General features: G+C 41.9%; 1 protein-coding gene across 7 annotated transcripts in view; it reads right to left on the bottom strand.

Annotated features, from left to right (window-relative positions):
• The window catches only part of RPRD1B (regulation of nuclear pre-mRNA domain containing 1B), a 74,150-nt gene that overhangs the window by 26,640 nt on the left and 26,549 nt on the right, over nt 1–20,961 (bottom strand). For 5 of the 7 annotated variants that reach the window (XM_014847176.3, XM_014847177.3, XM_044748796.2 and 2 more), the window contains one exon: nt 18,568–18,743. In XM_014847176.3, the coding sequence (XP_014702662.1) occupies nt 18,568–18,743 (176 nt within the window). Of the gene's footprint in view, nt 1–11,129; nt 11,208–16,947; nt 17,034–18,567; nt 18,744–20,961 lie in introns of those variants that run through there. The other 2 variants (XM_014847178.3, XM_044748794.2) reach the window with 2 other exon arrangements.

The following is a 20,961-nucleotide window of genomic DNA, read 5'->3' as shown; positions in this document are numbered from 1 at the left end:
TGAGGCAAGCTGGGGTCAGAATCTAAGGCTCCTCACCCTTGGGTGACCCTCAGACTAACTCAGCAAGCCCATGCGAGATTAAAAAGGAAGGTGGATGATCTGATTAGACACCACCTTGAGTTCTAAGAACTCTCTCCCAGGAAATCTTGGAGAAAAAAAAAAAAAGATCTCATTTTGTTCTTGTGTGGGGACAGGGTTAGTAGTAGCTTAGCATTCTAAACATCACCAAAGAAACTTCACTTTAATCAAAGGAAATATGTTCCACATCAAAGTGCTCTCTTCAAGGCCACTCTGAAAGCTGATGGATCCTGCCCACACCTCCTCACACCACTGCGTGCCCCTTTCCAGAGGATTTCTATTTTCAGAGCAGGTGCATGAGCATAGGACGAGGGCATCACCAGAGAAAGGACAAGAGTGAGACTGTCCCTGAAAAAGATTAAAACATACAGGCTGCAAGACACAGGGCAATATACAGAAGTCAACTGCTTTCTTATATACCAGCAATGAACAAGTGGAAGTGGAAATTAAAACAAATAACCATTTACGTTAGCACCAAAACAATGAAATACTTAGACATAAATCTAAGAAAACATATACAAGTTCTATATGAGGAAAACCACAAAGCTCTGATGAACAAACAAAGAGCTAAATAAACATTTGGATGTTCCATGTTCATGTATAGGAAGACTCAATATTGTTAAGATGTCAGTTCTTCCCAACTTGACCTACAGATCCAACGCAATCTCAGTCAAAATTGCAGCAAGTTATTTTGTGGATATAGACAAAGTGATTCTAAAGTTCACATGAAGAGGCAAAAGACTCAGAATAGTCAACATAATACTGAAGGAGAACAAAGTCAGACACTACTTGACTCCAAGGCTTACTACAAAGCTACAGTAATCAAGATGGTGTGGTATTGGCAAAAGAAGAGAAAAAGAGATCAATGCAATGACAGAGCCCGGAAATAGACCCACATAAACACAGTCAATTGATCTTTGACAAAAGAGCAAAGGCAATACAATGGAGAAAAGACAGTATTTTCAACAAATAGTATGGGAACAACAGGACATTCACATGCAAAAAAACAAATCTAGGGGGTCTGGCCTGGTGGCATGGCGGTTAAGTTTGCAGCTCCGCTTCTGCAGCCCAGGGTTGGTTCAGATACCAGGCGTGGACCATACCACTTATCAAGCCATGCTGTAGCAGGCATCCCACATAGAAAAAAATAGAGGAAGATGGGCACAGATGTTAGCTCAGGACCAATCTTCCACAGCAAAAAGAGGAGGATTGGCAGCGGATGTTAGCTCAGGGCTAGTCTTCCTAAAAAAAATACCAAACTACATAAAGACCTTACACCCTCTACAAAAATTAACTCAAAATTACAATGGAGAAAAGATAGTATTTTCAACAAATGGTACAGGAACAACGGGACATCCACATGCAAAAAAAAAAAAATCTAGATAAAGACCTTACACTCTACAAAAATTAACTCAAAATGAATCACAGACCTAAAGTAAAATGGAAAACTATAAAATTCCTAGAAGATAATATAGGAGAAAATCTAGAGGATGTATGGTTTGGTGGTGACTTTTTATTTATTTATTTATTTAAGATTTTTTTCCCCCTTTTCTCCCCAAAGCCCCCCATACATAGTTGTATATTTTTAGTTGTGCAACCTTCTAGTTGTGGGTCCATCTAGTTGTGGCATGTGGGATGCCGCCTCAGCATGGCTTGATGAGCGGCGCCATGTCCGCGCCCAGGATCTGAACTGGCGAAACCCTGGACTGCCAAAGCGGAGTGCGCAAACTTAACCACTTGGCCACGAGGCTGGCCCCTCTTCATGACGTTTTAGATACAACACCAAAGGCATGATCCATGAAAGAACTGATAAGCTGGATGTCACTCAAATTAAAAATTTCTGCTCTATGAAAGTCACTGTCAAGAGAATGAAAAGACAAGCCACAGATTGAGAGAAAATGTTTGCAAAAGACAGCAAGTGTTATCAGGGAAATGCGAATTAAAACAGTTAGATACCACCACACACCAATTTGAATGGCCAAAATCCAAAATACTGACCACACCAAATGCTGAGGAGGATGTGGTGCAACAGGAACTCTCATCCACTGCTGGTGGGAGTGCAAAATAGTACAGCCACTTTGAAAGATAGTCTGGCAGTTTCTTATAAAACTAAATATACTCTTACTATATACCATCCAGCAATCATGCTTATTGATATTTACTCAAATGAGTAGAAAACTTAAGTTCACACAAAAACCTGCATATACATGTTTATAGCAGCTTTATGCATAATTGCCAAAACTTGGAAGTAACCAAGACGTCCTTCAGTAGATGAATGGATAAACTGTGGTACATTCAAATAACAGAGTATTATTCAGCTCTAAAAAAAAATGAGCTATCAAGCCATGAAAAGACATGGAGGAGCCTTAAATGCACATTACTAAGTGACAGAAGCCAACTGTATGAGTCCAACTATACTACATTTTGGAAAAGGTAAAACTACAGAAACAGGGGTTGGCAGGGGGGATGAACAGGTGGAGCACAGAGGATTTTCAGGGTAGTGAAAATACCATAATGATGGATACTTGTCATTATATATGTTCAAACCCACAGAATATACAACACCAAGAGTGAACCCTAATATAAACTATGGACTTTGAGTGATTATGATGTGTCAGTGTAAGCTCATCAATGGTAACAAATGTACCACTCTGGTGGTGGATGTTGATAATGGGGAAAGACCATGCATGTGTGGGGGCAGAGGGTACAATGGAAATCTCTGTATGTTCCTCTCAATTTTGCTGTGTACCTAAAACTGCTCTAAAAAATAGCTTTTAAAAAAACGACCTATGAGCCAAGAGGTTTAAATACATCAGCAAGGGTGACTAGGTATGTACCCTGAATACTCAAATATAGGTAAAGATTGTTTTTAAAACTGTTAACACATGTGCCTGCTTAATGGGGAGAGTTGAATGACCCAGCTTAATACCTTGAGGAGAGAATAGCAGGTCAGAATTCAGGGCAAGCTCTGATTAGGTCAAAGTGAAGTTACAATAACTTTACAGTCCGCTAAATAGATCCAGTAACTGAATCTGATCTCCCACCTTTCCTTTTTTTGAAAAAATAGATTCAGCTTTTCCAAATGAAGTCATCTATAAATGTTGCCATCGACCAAAATAATTAAGAGTGAATCCAAACAACACCATCCCCCAAACACAACTCCAGGCTTCAGCTGCGTCCCAGTTCTCCCCTTCTTATGCTCCCTAGTCAGGCCATGCCTCCCTCAGCAGCCGTCTTTCCAGTTATTCTCTTTGGTTCTGGACAAGTGAAGGAGACAGGCCTCAGGCAAATCCAAGAATCTTTTTTCTCAACCTACCAGCCTACCTTCTGGCAAAAGTGTTTTCCACAAGCTCTGTTGCTACAAGGTTTCAAATCGTGTTCTCAGCAACTCTTGCTCTCAGAAGAAATCCAGGCTTCTTTTCATGATACTACTAAGACCACCTTAAAAGTGATGAGACCCATTCAAATTCTTTTATTTAAGTGTGCTCTTTAATATACCAAGTACCACTCAGGTAGAGAAATGGTATGGCAAGGTGGTCACATGCTCCTTGTTGAAAATACTTTACCCTTGCAATAGAGGCCTGAGCCTTTAATCTGACACGCCATGCTGTCTGGTACAGGGATTCGAGAGATCAGGCCCTGCACAATTCACACGGGCAGGATGACACTGCTGAGGTGCTCCTGCTCATCAACCTTCCCCCTCACCGGCTGATTCATCCCAACCACAGCTCACATGGCTCTCTTTGCATGTCTTGTCTTCAGACACTTGCCTTTCCTCCACTACCAATCTTAAGCAAGAGAAGATGAGGCAAACACCCAAGTTTTCCTCTCCTGCTCCGCAAAATTTACACCGGGGCGGTGGCAGAGGTGAGGGGTGGAGTTGAATCCTCCATTTGGCTATATGCACCAACTGCAGCAAATCCCACCTCACCCCAGAGGGGCCATGGAGAGCCATGAAACATGTAATCAGACTTGCCGCTGCTACCCTGTTTCAGGATCCCTGAGGAGAGGAGATGGAGGAGAAGCGGGCACCTGGGATAAAGCCGCCTGCGTTTATGTGACTGCCAGGAAGTGTTTAAAATGTAGACGGTAAGGCCGAATGTGCAGTTCCTAGATAATGCCTAGGATTTACGCTCCTCGTAAGCTTTGCAACCCCACCTCATGGATTCTCCAAACTCGCAGGAGAAAATGTGTCCAACATCCCCCTGCTGCCTGTGGATACAGCTGACAGCGTGAACACGGACCATCACGGAGCACCAAGACAACTGGCTGAAGGGAGCAAGGCTTGCACATTCTTTGCCTTTTTTGGTTAGAGCTGTAAGCCAGACCTGACAAGCTGCAGATAAGCTCTGGGATAAGAGGGTTAGAAATGGCAGGGGCTGACACTGCAATGACCTTTCTACAGGAATTTCATTTTCAAAACAAACAAAATTATAAGCGCTTCCTCTAGCAATGCATGTAAGAAATGCTGATCAAAATGTAAACATTGTTAAACCTATTTTTTCTTGCCAGGAAGTATTTACACAAGAAAAATTATGTTAGAAATAACACCACAGGCAAGGGCTTAACTTGATGAGACAAGATTTCCAGTATCAAGACTCATGTTTTCCTTTATCCTGTCCTGTTGTGCTGTAGGACATATGGTATATAAAAATCACCCACTGCTTGGCTACTCCCAATTAAGAGTCATAAAGGGTTATCACGCACGGCGCAGTTTACGAAGGGCTCTGTTTTAAAGGTGAGCTGCCACGCTGAATTTAAGTCAAAGAGCTGCTTCATCACATGGAGGTTGAGAGCTGGGCAGAAAAGGGAAGCTGACCCTCACCCTAACATTAACACTCCACCCCCTCATCGCGCCAGCAGGCTTACCTCTCACCAGCAAGGCCCACAGGATCGACACTGAGAAATCACAGCCTCTACTTAAACCACTAGGAATTAATTAACAATTTCTCTCTCTCTCTCATTTACTTTTTAAGGAAAACAAAATATATAAATATTTGGACTGAAAATAAGAATGTTGCTTTTAATGTTTCTGGGAACAAAAATCCATCAGTGACCTGTACCTCTCTCCCAGCCAGCTCCAGGCTTCTATATGACTTAGTAGAAGCTGCAACATTTCAAAATGAGACATTCTGGGGTGTCGCAGCAGGGCTGGAGTGCTGAGTAAGATGCTGGGGAAGATACAAAGAAAACAGGAAGTTGTGGCTCCAATCCCAGTGCTCAGCGCCTCTCAGCTCCATTGCCAAAACCAGTAATAAAGGTACACACAAAGTAATTCCCAGAAGGGAAAACAACAAAAATGGCTCTAATTTGAGGAATGTTCTCAGGGCAATCCAACCATCCACTGGAGGAGTCAAATGGTAACGGGCTTCTTAAGCTTCAAATCGTACCACAGAGTATTTTCAGGGTCCTTCTTTCTCCCCAGAGCACCCTCTACACAAAAGGTTTAAGTGAGCTTCTATTGCCACAACAAAAACCCCCTTCTGACAGAGATCTGCAGAAGGGAAGAAGAATAAGAAGTTAGTGTCTAAGGATCAGCCCAGTGGCATAGTGCTTAAGTCCATGCACTCACTTCAGGAGCCCGGGGTTCACGGCTTCAGATCCCGGGCACTGACCTGGCACTGCTCATCAAGCCATGCTGTGGCGGCATCCCACTGACAAAAGCAAGTGGAAAACTGGCATGAATTTTAGCTCAACGACAATCTCCCCCAAGCAAAAAGAGGAAGATTGGCAACAGATGGTAGCTCAGGGCCAACCTTGCTCATACACACACAAAAAGTTAGTGTCTACACGTAACTAAACTAATAAAAATGAAACTAACAAAAATAAAACCAATTTTAGGACTGGGCAAATTTTCAAACCCTAATGTAATTATAAAGCTAAAAATTTACAATTTAACAGATCTCCATAAAATGCTTTAAAAAGATACTTATTTAAAACTAGACCTGGGTCCTTCAAAAATGCTTACATTTATGCAATGGGTCCCTCATCATATAAAACCAGGTAAAATCAAAATACTAAAGTACAAGAACTATTTACTATTTCTAATTAGTTCTTTTTTTTTAAGTTAACCGTCAAAAATGTAAGCTTTATACAAATAACAAAGCCCCCACAAACTGGCTTCCTTAACAACCATTTTAAGAGAAAACCAGGTTATTGTTGCTGTGCAGACAAACATCAAAGCTGCAGACCTTTCCATTGTTTCTCTTTTTGAGCCAAATCCTGGTGGAGTCAAGCATTTCAGGAGGGCAGCTGAGAAGCAAAGGGCAGAAAGGAAAAGAAGAGTTTTCACACAAAATAATTTTAAGCAGTGTTTATTATAATTTTAAGTGCTAGAGGGTCTGCCTGGGGCCTGGCAGCCTGTAGGATACTGAACTGCATTTGGATACAGCCCTCTACCATCAATAAAAAGACTTCAAATCCTTTCCATTAGCAAACAAAAAAGGAAGGAAATAACATTTCCTAGATCCTCCAAAAGACTGACAGTATATCACCCTCCATCCCAGCAGAGGGAAGTCACCGTGGTAGAAGAGAAAAAAAAAGAGTCAGAAAATCCAAGTTCAAATCCTGCAGTGTGACACACGACTTCACCTCGCTGGGCTCAGTGTCCTCACATATAAGAGAAGAAGGGAAATAATGCCTATGCCATGGGGCAGTTACAAGATTTGAATGAGACCAGGCACTCGCTCAACTGTTCAAAGCGAATTAGCAGATCTAAGGGGGGAAAAGGACAATCACACTTCTCACCTTCTATTAGTTTATGAGCAATAGTTAATCTTCCTGATTTATATGTTAAGAAAAGACATGTAGAATTGAAGAAAAAGAGAATTACTAATGGGATACAAAATCCTTCCTTCCACAAACCAATGAGCATGTCCTGAAAATTTAGCACATTTATCAGAAGCTGGCTTGAGAAAATGAAAGGGCCCTTGACTGGGGGGGAAAAGTCACAGAATTTTGTACCTAGGTGACACCATAGTCTAACTCCATCAACCTGAAGGCCAAGAGAGAGGAAGGAATTTGTCTAAAGAGTAAAGCCTTGATCTCATGGGAACATCTTCCACCTCGAAGGAGTCCCCATCAAAGATATGCCCTGACCTAGCCTGGAGATGGAGCGAGCTGCAGCGGTACCTGCCACCTGAAATCAGGATGCTGTGCCAACCATCAGGATGGGGTCAGGAATGAAAGAGGGACAACATAGACATGATTTTATGGTCTGGTCAGGGAAATAACCAAATAACCAAATAATACATGAACAGAATGACAAACTATGTGATGCTCTGAAGGAAAAAGATAGGAAGTTATGACAGTATACATGGGAGGAGGAGTGGAGAGACCTGGCTTTCTGGGTAGCAGGTCTCAGGGAAATACTGTTTGACTTGGGATATAAACGAATGGGAACCACCTAGCTAAGTATAACTGGTGGGAAGTAAAGGGAGGAAAGGGTTCTAGGCAGAGGGAACAGCACATGTAAAGCCAGAGATAACAGAAGGCCAGCACAGACAAAAGGCAACGGGACCTGTAAAAGATATGGCTGATGAGATCAGCAGGGGCCAAGTTATGGCCGGGGGTTGGGGGGCGGGGGGATCGTACATGCAAGGATTTGGGCCTATATAGTAGGAGCAATGAGAAGCCATTTAAATGTTTAAGCAGGGGAATGACATGCTCAGAGCTGCATTTTGAAACATCAAAGGGCTGCCACGTGAAGAATGGATTACAGGACAGAAGAACAAATGCAGATGGATCAGCAATGAGGCTATTGCAGGGGACCAGGTGAGAGATGAAGAGAGTTTGAACTAAGGCGGTAGAAGTAGAGACAGAGACGAAGAGAAGGAGGACGGATTCAAGAAAAATTGAGGAGATAAAAATCACAATGACTTGGCGACTACTCCAATGTGGAAGACAGGTGAGGGAAGGTCATCTGGCAGAGGCACAGCAGAGGAGCTGAGGGAGAGACTGGGACAAGGGGAGGCTGACCTGACCAATGTGGGAGGTGGAAAAAATGGGAGAGAGCCAGCGCTGATGGCCTAGTGGTTACAGTTCAGTGCTCTCACTGCTTCAGCGGCCCGGGTTCAGTTCCCAGTTGCAGAACCACACCACCCGTTTGTCAGTAACCATGCTGTGGTGGCGGCTCACAAAAACTAGAAACACTTACAACTAGAATATACAAGTATGTCCTGGGGCTTTGGGGTCAGGGGGCAGGGGGCAGGGGAGGGAGAGGAAGATTGGCAATAGATGTTAGCTCAGGGCAAATCTTTCCCTACAAGAAAAAAGAAAAGGAGAGAAACACCAAATGAGGTCTAGTGTTTGGTTTTGATGAAGGGTAATGTCATTCTCCAAGGCAGGGAAAGAGAAGGAAAGGAAAGGTGAGAAGGAAGAAGACGGTCTGTTTTGTCCATATGAAGCCTGAAGTGTCTGTGGAAATAAGATACATGGGTCTGAAGTTCAACGAAGGGTCTGGGCTAAAGACTTAACCATCAGCATGCAGGGGCAGCTGAAGCCACTTTAAGGATGTCACTCAAGGAAAAGGTCCAGAATGAGAAGAAGCCTAAAGGAATACCAACCTTTACAGCACAGGAATGAAGAAAAGCTTAAAGGACAAAAAAATAGACTAAAACCATCAAAGGGTGGTATACAGAAACAAGAGAAGGAAAACACACAAAAGGTAACAAATAGTATTAAATGCTACAGAGAGGGCCAAAAAGAAAAAGGGAGATGAGAGACAGAAACTGAGAGGATCTTCTGGCTTTTGAGATATGACCACTGGTGGGGCACTCCTCCGTGGAATGTAGATATGCATGCCAAGCTACAACAGGTTAAGAAGCAGAGGCAGGAAAGGAAAACAGGATATGGTGGTAGTTAGACAGGGACAGTGGTAGTGGTGTGGGAGGTGTGTTCACGTGTTTATGACTTTTTAAAAAAAAAATATTTGAGAGGCAAAGCATGCTACCTACTGAGAAGGACACCTTCAAGCAGTCTATTAGAGACTTGCGGAGAAAGGAAAATAAACTGGCCCTAAAGGCCCTGGTGATACGCAAAGACAGACACTAACAACTTCAGGTTAGACAAGTGTTGAAACCTGTTTACCCCAGGTGAGGGAAAAACTGTTATTTTATAAACGAAAAAACACAAGGCTGCAAGAACCACTGCCTCAACAGAGAAAATCAGAAAGAGCCTGGAATGGGCATTGCAGATCCTCATCAGTGAATCACAAGTGAGGTATATGATACCTTTATAGGAATAACTCCTAGTAAGTCTATGCCCCATAGAATAAACACTGTGGGAAAATAAAAAGATTCAAAAAAGCACCAAATAATCATACGAGACATCAGGAAGAAGTGGGATGTGTCCACTCATAATCACTATCCAGACCCCAAGAATGCTCAGAAGGCTACCAGTAAATTTTTGTTGAGTTAAAATTTGCAAAGTTATTCTGCTTAAAATTCTCAAAGTACTTAATGACTGGATTAAAGCAAGAGAGCTGTCCATACTTTTTCCTAAAGATGCTTAAAGGATATGAATAAAGAAGAGAATAAGGAGGCTTGCAAAATCATAATGAGAACTTCTTCATCTAAAGCACGACACACCTTCATCTAAAGGCACCATCACTTCTTCACCTAAAGCACGACACACCTTTGGGAGCTCATGGACTTGGTTTGCAAAGGTTTTTTTTTGGTAAGGAAGATTCACACCCTGAGCTAATATCCATTGCCAATCCTCCTCATTTTTTTTTTTTCCTTGGCTTGAGGAAGATTAGCCCTGAGCTAATACCTGTGCCAATTTTCCTCTGCTTTGTATGTGGGATGCCTCCACAGCATGGCTGATGAATGGAGCAGGTCCTCACCAGTGATCTGAACCTGCGAAACCGGGCCCCTGAAGCAGAACACATGGACCTTTAACCACTCAGCCATGGGGCCGGCCCCCTGCAAGGGTTTCATTTTGACTCCTGAGTATAACCATGAACATTTTTGCCCTAACCACAGAAAAAGACTCTTTATGATCTTATTTCAAGTCCCACAATTTCTATATAGAGAGAAACAAAGTCAGAGATGTAACTTCCAAGATTGCAAAGTATACCACAATCCAATTTTACTTTCTTCAAAAATCACAACTTGAAGTGAGAGGAGAAGGCCCACCTTAACAGTAGTAGGAACGTTCATACAGATCAAAATAGATCTTTGCTCAAAATAACATGTACGCATTGGGGCAAACAGACACTTAGACGCTAGAGCTTAAGTTTCTGTAATCTGAATCCTGCTCTCAAAGTTATACTCTTAAGACAATGTTAAAATAAGAAGTAGCTGCTCTTTTCCTGCAGCTGTTTCAAATGTAAACAGCTAACTAAAGCCCAGAAGAAAGCCCTATTTGTCTAACTAAACTATTCAATATTTAGTCCTTCATAAAGCAAAGATTAATCCTTAACTTGGAGATACACATGTCTTCTACCTGTCTGTCTGTCTATAAAATTCAATGAAGTTCAACCCAACATACGGTCTCTGAACTCCAAATTACTCACAGAACCACACAAGTCAAGCAAAGTCCCCACCTACTGGAGGGAAACCTGGGGGAACAAAGGCTCCCATATCAAAGCAGGAATGAAAAAGCAGTGAACAAGCACGGCCTGCTATGTGGGGAAGGATGAGTACAGGCCCCCCAGGACCACTTGACCAGTGTAAGCAGACTGACCTTCTCAACAACTGTTCTAATAGCCCATGGTGCTGACAGCACTGCCAGCCAGGGGAGAAAAGAATTACATGCTAAGGAAGGGCAGTGAGTGTAGAGGAATGGTGGGCAGGTGGGGCCAGGTTAGGCAAGGCCGTGAGAGGCAACCCTAGGCAGGGCCTCTCAGTTCCCAGGGGAGCACAGCAGAGCATCACCAGCGTCAGAAGGTCATGCTTCTGGTACTCAGTGGCATCATCTGTGACCCTGAACTGCTCATATAAACCCTGAGCTTTGTTTTCTCATCTAAAATGAGGATTAGATCACCTGCTCCCATCTGCCCTTACTATCATGGCTTTGATCATTATGGGGAAAGGGGAGAACTTACTCCAAAGTTGACAAAAAAGCTATCTCCACCTACTGAAATGAATGCTTCTAACCATCTGCAGCCTGCAGGGAGGTGGAGAACACTGCCAAAAACAAGAGACAGCCATCAGTTTGGTTTAGTACCCCTCAACTATAGCCAAAGAATTTCTCAAGGTGTTATAACCAAATTACAGAGTCACAAGGCAATGTTGGATTCTGGGCCATCTCCCCCTTCCCAGCTGTGTTGTCTTTAGTAGAAGGCACTACTCCTGAGTATTCATTACAGCCAGGGAGGGGGTGCCAAACTGGGGAGAAACAGCAGCGGCCCTAAGTTCAACGAGCCAATTTCTCCATGCACACACCCCACCCCACCCTCCCGAGCAAGAGCATGCATAGTTACAGCGAGGAGGGTACTTAGAACCTTGGTGGCAGAGTGGGCTCTCTCAAAATTTAGAAGGTTTTCTTGGAGGCCATTCTGGAAAGCTTCAGCCAACTATTTTAATCCCCACACACAAGATGTCTTTTCTCTAAAACAAGATTCTTGGGATTGCCGAAATGATTCAACTTTGGCTACTGTTCTGTGTAGGATGTCTTCCTGCAGTTGATCTTATGGAATCAAATTTAAAAGAAATAAAACAACAACAAACAAAACACATACCTGATGGAAAGTTACCAAATGTCTGCCTTGGATTCTATTCCTGGTCTGCAGCTAACTCCATTCTCTGGGTCTGAGTTTCTTCACCAATTTGGAAGTCAGACTACACAATCTCTAAGGTTCTGTCCAGCTCAATAATCCTGTTAATGATTTTATCTAGACATCTAGGTGTCTCCGTGCCACTTCACTTTGAAGAGAGAAGGCGGCTGTCATGACAGTGCCCCGGGGACTTTGTTGAGTGCACACTCATAGGCACTACTCGCTTATACCTTCTAGAGGTGGGGGTATACATTGCCTATCGAAAGGCAGCATGTACTACTGCCCTCTACTGTGATTCCCTGATACCTATGGCACCTAAACAGGGCCTTTGTAATGTCAAGTGCATCAGTAAGTGGTACTTTAGCACGCTCTTTTATATTCTGCCACAGGAATTAAAGACGATCTAAATAGGGGCCAGCCCGGTGGCGCAGCAGTTAAGTTCGCACGTTCCGCTTCTTGGCGGCCTGGGGTTCACCGGTTTGGATTCCGGGTGCGGACATGGCACTGCTTGGCAAAAGCCATGCTGTGGTAGGCACCCCACATATAAAGCAGAGGAAGATGGGCAAAGATGTTAGCTCAGGGCCAGTCTTCCTTGGCAAAAAGGGGAGGATTGGCAGTAGTTAACTCAGGGCTAATCTTCCTCAAAAAAATATTAAAATTAAAAAAATTAAAAATAAAAATAAATAAATACATAAATTAAAAAATCAAAAAAAAAAAAAGAAGATCTAAATAAATGGAAAGAAATCCCATGTTCATGGATTGGAAGACTTAAGATGGTTAAGATAGCAATAGTCCCCAAAGCAATCTACAGATTTAATGCAATTCCTATTATAATTCCAGTGACCTTTTTCGTAGAAATAGAAGAGCTGATCCTCAAATTCACATGGAATTGCAAGAGGCCTCAGATAGCCAAAACAATGTTGAAAAAGAACGAAGTTTGAGGACTCACATTTTCCAATCTTAAAACTTAATATGAAGCTACAGTGATCAAAATAGCACGACACCAGCATAGGATAGACATATAGATCAATGGAATAGAACGGAGAGTCCAGAAACAAATCCATACATCTCTGGCCAATTGATTTTTGAAAAAAGTACCAAGCATTCAGTGGGAGACAAGAACAGTCTCTTCAACAAATGGTGCTGGGACAACTGGATATCTACAGGCAAAGAATAAAGTTGGTCCCCCATCTCATACCATATATAAAAATTAACTCAAAATGTACTAATGATCTAAATATAAAAGCTAAAACTATAACCCTAGAAGAATACAGGAGCAAATCTTTACAACCTGAAATTTGGGAATGGATTCTTAAATGTGACATCTAAACACAAGCAACAAAAGAAAAAACAGACCTTGGAACTCATCAAAACTAAAAATTTATATGCTTCAAAGAGCATTATTAAGAAAGTAAAAAGACACAGAATTGGAGAAAATACTTGCAAATCATGTTATCTGATAAAAGTCTAGTATCTAGAATAGATAAAGAACTCATAATTCAACAACAACAAAAAACCCAATTCAAAAATGGGCAAAGAATTTGAGTAGACATTTCTCATAAAAGATAACACAAATGGCCAATGAGCACATGCAAAGATGCTCAATGATTAATCATGAGGGAAATGCAAATCAAAATCACAATGAGATACCACTTCACATCCACTAGGATGGCTAGAATTTAAAACAGTCAAGCAGTAATGAGTGTTGGCGAGGATGTGGAGAAACTGGAAGCCTCATACATTGCTGGTAGGAATGTAAAATGGTGTACCCACTGTGGGAAAGAGTTTGGTGATTCCTCAAAAAGTTAAACATAGAAGTACCACACGACCCAGGAATTCCATTCCCAGGCGTACACATAACCAAGAGAAATAAAAACATATGTCCACACAAAAACTTGTACACGGGTGTTTACAGCAGCATTATTCATAATGGCCAAAAGGTAGAAACCACCCAGGTGTCCATCAACAGATGAATGAATAGACAAATTGTTGCATATCCATGCCATGGACAATTCAGCCATAAAAAGGAACGAAGGGGCTGGCCCAGTGGTGCAGCAGTTAAGTTCACACATTCCGCTTCTCGGCGGCCCAGGGTTTGCCAGTTCGGTGTGGACATGGCACTGCTTGGCATGCCATGCCATGGTAGGCATCCCACATATAAAGTAGAGGAAGATGGGCACAGATGTTAGCTCAGGGCCAGGCTTCCTCAGCAAAAGAGGAGGACTGGCATTAGTTAGGTCAGGGCTAATCTTCCTCAAAAAAAAAAAAAAGGACTGAAGTACTGATACATGCTACAACGTGGATGAACCTCAAAAACATTACACTTAAGTGAAAGAAGCCAGACACAATTACATGAAATATCCAGCATAGGCAAATCCACAGAGACAAAAAGCAGACTGGTGCTTGCCAGGGGCAGGGAGGAGGGGGGCATCAGGAGTGACTGGTTAATGGGTATGTAGTTTTCTTTAAATGAAATGTTTCAGAGTCTGATGTATGTGGTGGGTGCACAATACTGTGAATGTACTAAACACCACTGAAATGTGTAGAACTTTAAAACGGCTACTTTTAGTTCTATAAATTCCACCTCAATTAAAAAGATACCTGCAGACAGGAACACATTTCCCCAGAGCTCTTCCCTGGTTAGCATATAATCTGTGTGTGTACCATGTGGCATGTGTACCACACAGGACTGTCTCCTTTCAGTTTTAGATTGCTGACAGCCAAAAAACATAATATGAATGAAAATAACTAATATGTTAAGGTGGTAAAATTGTGAGTACTTGCCCCTTTTTAATTTTTTCCTTCAATGCTTGTACAAATAGATTCCCCCCTCTCTCTCTTTCACCTGCCCTGATCACTCAATCACTCAGACAGCACCCACCCACATCATGCTTTATCCAAACTGATGAGACAGGAACTCTCTAACCCATGCTGATTACAGCTCTTAAGCTTCCAGCAGTCGCCAGGGTAACAGGCACCTCTGTCAACCAGAAACAAACCTTCCCTTTGCCCTAAGAACTGAAGTTCAGAGGTTGTTCTGGTACTTTCCCCTTCACCTTTCTGTATTAACCTTCTATGTTCTCCACGTTCCTTAACCGCTAGGCTGCTATCTGTTTCTTCTTCATGCCTTCTTTCGCATTTCTGGGTTTTCTCAAGTTCATGATAAAAGCATTACAAACAGATTTTAAGCAGCTCTCCCTCTAACCCTCCCTGGAGTTTGAGGGAAAGGTGGTAGGCCAATGTCAACCATAACACCCAGAAGTAAAAGGAAAAAAAATCATTTCAAAATAAATCATGATTCTACTTAAAGGAAAAAAAGAAAAGGAGCACAAAGGAGCAAACCCACAGGAATTTCTATCAAACAGTCACTTTTCTTTACAACCAATAATTAAATCAGATTCGTCAACCACTTTTCACGCAACCTAAAAAAAAAGGAAAAGATTACATCAAGTGATGAATTCCACTCGCAGAACAAATATCTACTGAGGAACAAGTATGGTCCTGGCACTGTAAGAGCAGTCAAAGAGCACACAGTCTATCGAACTCTGGAAGACCCACTGAAGGCACTGTGGTGTTCAGAAACTGCCTATGCATTTGACAATCCCCTTATGTTTTCAACAAACATCCGACCAAATTATAATGTTATATTAACATTTTTAATTATTTCTTGGTCTATTTCAACTTAGACATGAGTTAGTAATTCCCCCTACTTATAACATTTCTCACATCCTATTTTAACTCCTTGTTTGCTACTGTTTCTCCCCAAGCAGACTGTAGGCTCCTGGAGGGAGCAGGGTACATACATCTCCTGACTGGCGTGGCCTTTGTTGATGTCATGAATGAAAAAGCAGCTCCGTAAAGAGTGGAGAGCTGAATTCCCACTGCTGGGCTCTGGACCTCCCTCCCACACCTTCTGTCCTTTGTCTTTCTTCACACATCTGTCTGTTCCCCATTTATAAATATATTTCTCTTCTTCAATTGCTACTTCCTTTTACAAAAAGGCTTTATTGCCTGTTGGGAAGTTTGGACTTAACCTTAAACCACAACCCGAACTGCCAACTGTCTCCTTCATCTGCATTATACACAATCCCGCAGTTTGGTTTTCTGTTCACCTATGCTGTTTATGCCAGAGTATGACTTCCTTGAGGACAGAAACTCAATCTCTTTCTGTGAGCTATAACTTCCCTCTCCTATATCCCAGAGTCTAAATCATCCTGGGCTCTTAATCATACCAATCCCTATCCCAAAGTTCAGAAGACACTGAGAAATCTAACATAAAATTCTCAAGTGTTATGTAAAGGAAAACTTAAAAAAAAAAAAAGAAAAAAACCTTTGTATTAACAAACAAGAACTCTGGGAAGAAAACAGACTCTCAAGCAAGTAATGACATTTCCAGAGTTATAAGAATTCTATGTATTCATACACTCAAGGCAACAAAAGGACTAAAAAATAAAAGCAGATTTCATTACCATTCTGATGTGGCAGTTTTAAAACAAGAAATGGTAGCGTTAAAAAAAAAAAGGTATACTTTACGTACTGCCCTCATGAATAAGACACTTTTGGAGGATTTGTAAGAATTCATAGTAATAATGCAACTGTCAAGTGGCATATACTTAGTAAGTTTTACCATCACCATAAGGATATAACGGAATAAGACCAGCCTATTATGGGATATAAGAGAAAAACCTTAGATCCTGGAGAGCAGACTGTTCACATTTTTAGCAAATAAATAAAGATAAATAAATGGATAAATAACTAAAGCCATCTCTCAACATCTTATGTTGTATCTAGTCATTTGCTTTTTTAAATGCAGCAAATTTAGCTCCCTTTTTACAATAAATGGTTTTGCTCAAGAGGCTGAGCGACACGGTTTGGGGTAAGAACCTTTAGTTCAGAATCTGTACTTTCCAGTGGTGGGACCCTCCTGTTCTGATTCTTAAGCAATGGAATTCCAATGTCCAGATGACTGGAAGAATTTGGACGGAAAAGCTACAGAAAAGACTCAAATCTCTGAGCCACCTCTCTTCCTTAATGACCTCTCGTGGCATCCAGCCAACCCCTGGTTCGACAGAAACCAGAATGATCCCCCAAGAAATACAGGGAGGAAAGTGCAACCGTGAGGAAGTGAAACAAACAGTTAATCCACTCACCAACCCAATCTCCTTCTCAAAGACTCTGTCCTCTATGGTAGCTTGCCACATTCCACCCAACAGCAGCTGCTCATGATAATCAATGCCTGACAGATCAGAGAAAGCCCTTAATGTGTCGCCAAGGGGCAGTTCAACAGATGGCATGGTGACTTACAACCAGAATCATTAATTACACTCTCTTATTAGTCCCCGGGCACAGTGCTGAAAATGCTTCCTCAGTGAAAGATGAGCATTTCAGATAAATGACCGTCTGGTACTGCCTGTGAAATTCCCTTTAGGATTTCTGGTCAGTGTTGATTTCTAAAGCTAAACCATACTATTTTTACAGTTATTTGCCATCTACCAATTTCAAGCTGGCTAGGAATGTGAAGTTCCTACTACCACTGCCCATCATAGCTCCTATAATCATTGCAGGTAAGGATATGGTAAAAAGAGCCCCCTTAAGTCAGTTGACTGTGTTGTAAGGCAAACACTGTAATGTCAGCCACAGGGCTGGCTCAACTTTCCCTTCCTCTGTGCCAGAGAACATGTTCCTGGGTGCAGGGCAGTGGGGTGGGGTCTAGGTAGAAGACACACTATCCCCTCCTCCCTTATCTACTCTGCTGTTTTGTTTTGTTTTTCTGTGTGTGAGGAAGATTGGCCCTGAGCTAACATCTGAGCCAAACTTCCTCCATTTTTTGTATGTGGGTTGCCACCACAGCCTAACTTGAAGAGCGGTGCACAGGTCTGTGCCTGGAATCCAAACCCACGAACCCTGGGCTGCCGAAGTGAACTTAACCACTATGCCACTGGGCTGGCCCCCTCTGCTGTTTCTTTTAATATGTGATTGGTTCTCTAACTCAAAACTGCCCTCCCCTCCCAAAACACTGGCTGCAACTGCTCTCTGTCTCTTTTAAGAAAAGGGCAAACACTACTGAAAAGGAAGCCTAGCAGCTTGAGGCAAGCAAAAGTCCCCAGGTATCCACACTGCTGGCTCTGCTAGCCCAAGGGACTAAGCACTGGGGATAAACCACCACGCACTTAATTAAAAAGCCAAACAAATGCAGGGTTAGAAACCAGTTCTGAAGCCCCTTCCCAAGGTCACTGAGACTAATGTGAACTCAGGGTAGAAATTAGTTCCTTCTCACAGTTTGAGAACTGGGTTCCACAAACATTACTGTGAAATTTTAGAACTGACTGCAGACAGAGCTTGGAGGCAGACTATTTACTGGACTTCACATGGATACGAGTCAGAAATACAGCTCATATAATCCCGAAATTTTTAAGCATTTCCCAAATACTACGGAATAAACACTGGTTTCACTGACCTCCTGTTCTTTTTGTACCTCAACCTACAAATTGTTTTTTTAATGTGAGTTCAAACTAAAGCAAGGTTAAGATCCTAAATGCTGTGATTTAAGAGTTGTTTCGTACATTCCAATTTGTTCTTTCTCGGACATATAAAAACACGACTTCAATTTTCAACTAGATTCAAATAATTACAATAACTGATGGATGTTCTCATCTCATAAATTTCTTAAAAGACAAAAATGTGTTAGTAAAGGCATAATAAAAATCTCCTAATGTGGGCTACAGGAAGGGAAACATGGGAAGTCTGGGTCTGCCCTGCAATGTACTCACTTCTAGTTTTTTCTCCTTTTCTGACAAAACATCTTTCTGGTTCTGGGTGTACTCCACCAACATCCGAGCCAGCTGGCGCCGGTCTTCCAGTTCTGCCGCCAGGCGCCCGTTATATTCTGCTAGCAACAGACATGCTTCATCTACTGTTTTTGAAAGACGTTCAGCTGCCTCTTTGTCTAAGTACAAATGAGACCAAAAAATAGAGACAATATACAAATCACACAAGCACGATCACAAACATTTCTGGGGGAGGTTAACAGCTTCTGTCCTAATGTACAAAGTCCAAGAATAAGCCAGAATCTGTGGATGAACAATGGACTGGCTCATCAAGAACTCCAAAGGCACTCACTGCTGTCAACAAGACAGGACATTTCTGAATCACCTGGAGTGAGGCAATTGTACAAGGAGGGGAACCTGGCAAAGGATTTCTAAATGTTTATTCCTGCAAAAGCTCTACAAATAAAACAAACAGAAAGATATTTAAGGTCAGATGTGAAATAATTTCTCCTTGCCTCTGAGAATTTCAAAAGTGCTCCCATTCAAATTATTTCATTATGTATTCTTTGCACATTCCTCTGAAATACAAAGCAAGCATTCATTACTTGAGTGTGAAAACTAAAACAAAAAAAACTATACAACAGGTTTGATATCATGTGGTTGGCTGAGGAGCTGGGGACTCAAGCCAGGTCTCTAAATCAGACCTATAGGACTCTACCTCTTAAACTATGGAAGCCTGGAACCTGGGGATGAGCTCTCTCCTTTCGTTCAGCAAAACAGAGGGTCTAATAAGAACAGAGGCTTTCAAATGCTTCTGAACATGACCCGCAGTACGAAATATACCTTATATAAATACATACGAAACTAAAAGCAACAAAAGCATCATAAAACAATCCTTATCCTAACATGTGCAAAGTGTTCTACTCCTATTCCATTAAGAGAAATATGTTGGTCATTACCAGACCAATTTCATGTCCAATTAATGGGTTGCAACTCATTGTTTAGAAAAAACCTGTGCTGAGGTATCTACATATAAGAACGAGTATTCTTGGAAAGAAGTGGTGAACAAGGCTTAACATTAGGAAATGAGAGGAAGAGATAAAATGACAATTCGTATTTAAATTAATTGATATAATTAATTACACATGGGTGGTGGTGAGATTAGAACTTTATATATGTATATCTCATTTTAAAAAGGCCTTTAAGGATCAAGAGTAGATGCGTGCTTTCAAACAAAGTGCACCAGAAACTCCAGTAGTTCTGTGGGACAAACTAAAAGTGAGTTACACAGTGATATAGATATGATGTCCCTATGATTACAGGTTGTCAGAGGCGAGAGACCTCAGCATTCTAACAGGTAATTCAGAATTCAGAATTCCCAACAGTTTCTCTGTTTGGCAAAATGTCTGGCATTTAGATGTCTTCCTAATGTGAACACTGGGAGATGAACTGCTGAGGGATTCCAAATTAGGTCTGATACCAAAGATCAGGCACTTCTGTCCTCTTCTGGGATATGGAAACAAATAGATGTTCTTGGTGAAGGAGATGGAGTGAGCCAAACAGAATACAAAAGAAAGAGATGACCTCAGTCAGAGAGTAAACAGGACAGCAAACCTATTCCTCTACATGGCGTTACAGTCTGGGAACAAGCTGCTGGGGTGGTTAGCTGGGTTTTAGCTTTGTCATTGCTTGACTATATGATCTTTTAAAAAATGGTTAATTCATTGAGATGTTTGAGTGTGTGTGGCAAAAAAAATTAGTGTTTTCCTTGCCGTTCAAGGTTTCTAAAAAATCAATTCTCACCCTGTAAGAACTTGTTCAAGAGAGAGAATTCATTCACACAATTACAACCCAGCAAAATAACTTGTAACAGTTTGATGAGCTATAGAAAAAATGCAGTCACAATGTAGCAGCAAGATGCTGCTTTGGAGAACTTACCTGTGGCTGTCCTCACACGCTCTGCCCTCCAAGTTACACAGATGAGTGGCGGTGTGCCTTTCGGCCAGTCCTCCACTTGTGCACAGGCATTCCACCCCCTCTTTCTTCCTTCAAGATTCAGTTTCTGCGGCTGTCCCCTGTGCTTCCCCATGCCTCATCAATTTCTCTCTCTCCTGAAGCATGACCATCAGCATACAAACATGCTCTCCAGCTATTCATCCATTTCCCTGCTCCCTTTACAGCAGAACTCCTTAAAAAAGTAATCTATACTCCTTGTAACCCTCTCCTCTTCTACCATTGTCACTAAACCAACTCCAATCAGACTTTTATATCTAAAATCTTCCAACTGGCTTAACAAAGACGTGGTCTCCTATAGTGTGCCCAACACTGTTCTAGGCTCTCAGAGTCAGCAAGGAACACAAAGGACAAAAACTTTCTATCCCCAAGGAGTTCATATTC

Source organism: Equus asinus, chromosome 15, assembly GCF_041296235.1.
Source record: "Equus asinus isolate D_3611 breed Donkey chromosome 15, EquAss-T2T_v2, whole genome shotgun sequence".
NCBI lineage: Eukaryota > Metazoa > Chordata > Mammalia > Perissodactyla > Equidae > Equus > Equus asinus.
The sequence above is the reverse complement of the archived record's forward strand: the minus strand, read 5'-3'. Positions and strand labels throughout refer to the sequence as shown.